The 3,711-nt window shown below is 31.9% G+C and overlaps 1 protein-coding gene across 2 annotated transcripts in view; it reads right to left on the bottom strand.

Annotated features, from left to right (window-relative positions):
* LOC117179853 (FMRFamide receptor) overlaps positions 1–3,711 on the bottom strand; it is a 138,628-nt gene that overhangs the window by 38,941 nt on the left and 95,976 nt on the right. For both annotated transcript variants that reach the window (XM_033372004.1, XM_033372005.1), the window contains exon 5: positions 1,688–1,877. In XM_033372004.1, coding sequence (XP_033227895.1) covers positions 1,688–1,877 — 190 coding nt within the window. The remainder of the gene's footprint in view (positions 1–1,687; positions 1,878–3,711) is intronic.

Raw genomic sequence — 3,711 nt, 5'->3', positions numbered from 1 at the left:
TTCCACCACCAAGTAAGTGTGTGGAGGGTGTGTAAAGGAATAAAGAAGGTGTAAGAAAAATGTAAACCCTTAGGGGACACATTAGAAGCTTCCACTGAAAAAGGCACAGTTCAATAACAACTCAATTAGTTTAAAAATTACTTTCATATTTAAGACTTCACACTCTTTCCGCTGTTTTCTTCTTCTTCACATTTTTAAAGAATTTCCCCCCTATTTTCAATTGAAAGAAACTTTCTCATTTTCTCGTTTTTTCGCTTAAATATGAACTGGATTAATAGAGCCCAATAAGAAAAACAACTATTTTGGCTCAAAAGTTAATTTTTTTTGTCAACAATCTAACTAGTTGGTTAAAATTTCAGCTACTTGGTGGATAATGAATCTTCTAGATTGTTGAAAATTCGGGTTTTCTGGTTAAAGATTCATGATATTACTTTTAGCTTGAAATTAAAAATTCATCTTTCATGGTAAAATGCCATCTTTCTAAGTTGAAAATGAACTTTTCCATTGAAAATTCATATTTTCGCATTTAAATTTAACTGTCTTCTATAAAATTCGCCTTTTTACTTTGAAAATTCAGCTATTTGGTTGAGATTGAAGGTCCGTTACACGCTACCCCCCATTTGGAAAATCAAAGTTTTAATCACATCACCTTGAAGATTTTCAAATTCGCTCATATGTGACATAAAGAAAATTTTTTGAGCCACATTGATAAACCAGTTATCAGCGATCAAAATGGGGGAGGGGGCTGGTATCATTTTTCTACACTAATAACATTTTTTCAAATTAATCATAGCTATCTGGCATAACTCCAAATGCGCTCAAATACGCCACCACTAAAAAATTGTGTGCCAGCTAAATAACAAAGATATCATATTTAGGGAGTTCTACTATTTTGTTGATAAGTCATCTTTTTTGTGTGATAATTTAACTATTTGGTCGCTTACTCAAATGTTTGGTCACAAATTAATTTTTGTTTCGTTGAAAATTCGTCTCTTTGGATTGAAAATTCATCATATTGAATTGAATTCGGTATCTACATTAATTTTATATAAAAGAATTAATTCTCTTGTTTTTGTAAAAAATCACTCCATTTCTCTGATTTCGAGAGCTTTTTGGGCTGTGCAGTCTAATATTTTAATATTTTTTATTATTCTTGAATCATTACCGAAGCATAAATTATGGTTCGACAGATGGCCATATTGGCCATACATATTGGCCATCGAACTGACTAGAAACGCGAAAAAATGAAATGGTTAAAAATGAAAAATAACTTGATATAAATAAAGTTGATATTCAATTGCAATACAAAAAATTATTAAACGAAAATTTGCAAAAAAATTCCGACAGCAGGAATTTAACCGGGACTATGCGGGCCTGGTCTTACCGAGAGTAAAAAGACATGTCAATTGAGAACTCTATATTTAAAATCTTGCTAAAATTGGACTAAAAAAGTAGTTGCAGTACTTTTCAAATAAAAACAACATTGAAAGACTAATTATCGCAGACTTGTAGAGAATGGAGTTTTGTGTTGAAAAATAGATTGCGAAGAGAAATGTATTAAGCTGGTTTGCAGAGAAATGCGGTAGCAAAACTGAGTTTGAAATTTACAATGAAAAGAAAATTGGATCTGGATTCTGGAAGCTTAGGTGATCAAGATTAATGAATTCACTGGCACCTTCGTACTTACCCGTTTGTAAATGGCCGTGTTGAAGACCACCAAAGCCGCAAATGGGCAGGCGTAGTAGACGAAGAAGTAAAGCCAATGTACGTAAAGAGTAATATACATACGACTCTCTCTTAAACTAGCTGCCATTACGCAGTACACTTTTACTTGTTCTCTCCAGTGTATTTCTTCCTTGTACTCCACCTCCCAAAACCTAAATGAACCACAAATACACTTACATTATTTCCTCCAGGAAGATCTCACTTAGAGTAAGTACTTTGAACAAGGCTTTATCCGGACTTGAACTCGAACCCATTATAAGCCTAAATGATGCGCGGACTGCTCGCGTGCACTTTTTAGTTCTAGAAGATCCTCCAGTTCGAAAATTTCCTTCATAAGTTATTAAGCTTTCAATTCGGAATCCTTTATAATCCTTAAATATTCCTTAAACTTAAACAACCTTTTGCAATTAAAATCCATAAAGTCCGGTTTGAATCATTTTAGATTGGACCCGAGTTAAAGGTTTTTTTAAATGTTCGAGTCCAAACTGTACGCCTGTACGCTACAAGTCCACCCAAAGGTTCATACTCAAAAGACAGGTCCAAAAATGAATTTCTTTAAATTCCTAAAAGTCCGATTTGGACCCAAACTTTGCAAATCTCAGAGTTCTTGTTTAAAACAAATGCTCTTGAGGGACCCGGGCTCTTAAAACCAAGGATTTCAAAACTCTGCTCCTTGCATTGCTTTAAGAAGTAAATATTCCTATAAATTGTGTTTTAATCAAATTTTTGGACTAAAGTTGTGACAGTTAAATGGCTAAATCTCTTTTCGAGGTTTTCGGAATAAAAGTGCAAGGTTGTCTTTTCAAAGTATCATTATAGATTTATTAAATTAGATTTAAGAGGAATAACTGACTAGAGGAGAGTGGATATTAATCAAGAAATGTACTATTACTCTTTCCAAATTAGGTCAGTAAGTAACAAAACGTAACGCAGAAAGAATATTATGATCTCAATTATCTTCTGCTTAAAAAGTTACAAAAAACAAAAGTTGAAAGACAAGTAAATCAAAACGTACGTTTTAAATTAGGCTTCTTTTTCATGATGAAATTTCTGCTGAATCAGAGCGCACTAAAATTGAAATTAAATTGAAATTCACCTGAAGAGATAAATGTTCATTCAATCTTAAGAGAAAAACATAAAATAAGTGAAGGGCTGCTATAGAGAACTGGATAACCAACAGTTTTGTCGAAAATTGACTTATTGCATAGAAAATTCTATGAAAATCAAATACATGTGTTGGAAGAATTTGTTCAAAATCTCATTTTTAATATAGTAATAAAAGTATTGATAATTATAAAAGCAGGTAACTGACTTTCTGTACTTATCTTCTTCTTTTTTTAAAAATGCCTAGCCTGTTTTCTCTTTTTAACCTTTTTCTGACCATATTCCTCTTCCTAAAAGTTCTAAATACAATAAAATACTTCTTTTTTATTAAATTGCCGTTTTCAGCACTAAAGTATCAATGAAATTCCAATTTAAAAATGTTTAATCTTCATTTTCTACAACAAGTATAAGGTTTTTTCGCTGGATATCTTGGAAGGAAGCTTTTATTATTTTTTTAAATTCAAAAATATCAATCAAGCAACTCAATATCCGCGACCGAGCCATTTCCAATTTAAGGCCCCGGTCGCTCAGTTTGTAAGTTTTCATATTTTATTTATCGGAACTGAATGAAAGTTTTGCTTATTATAATTTTTTGGTCTCAATTCAAAAACACTTGAGCAACAACTTTTGCTCCGCTGGGATTTGATCCCAGGTCTTCCGATTGTCGCTCGAGTGTTCTACACACTTAGCTACTGGAGTGATAAAAATGATTCTTCTTCTCTTTTGGTCTATTTGCTTCAAGTCCATGTTATATTATGGATATTATACTTAAACTAAATTCAAAGGATTTAATTAAATCTAAAAGGATTTTAAGGAATGCAAGAATAAGTTTAATTTAATTTATATTACTTATATTCCAGAGATTTCAAATTATTATGTTCA

Source organism: Belonocnema kinseyi, chromosome 9 (assembly GCF_010883055.1).
Source record: "Belonocnema kinseyi isolate 2016_QV_RU_SX_M_011 chromosome 9, B_treatae_v1, whole genome shotgun sequence".
In the NCBI taxonomy this organism is placed as follows: Eukaryota; Metazoa; Arthropoda; class Insecta; order Hymenoptera; family Cynipidae; genus Belonocnema; species Belonocnema kinseyi.
The sequence above is the reverse complement of the archived record's forward strand: the minus strand, read 5'-3'. Positions and strand labels throughout refer to the sequence as shown.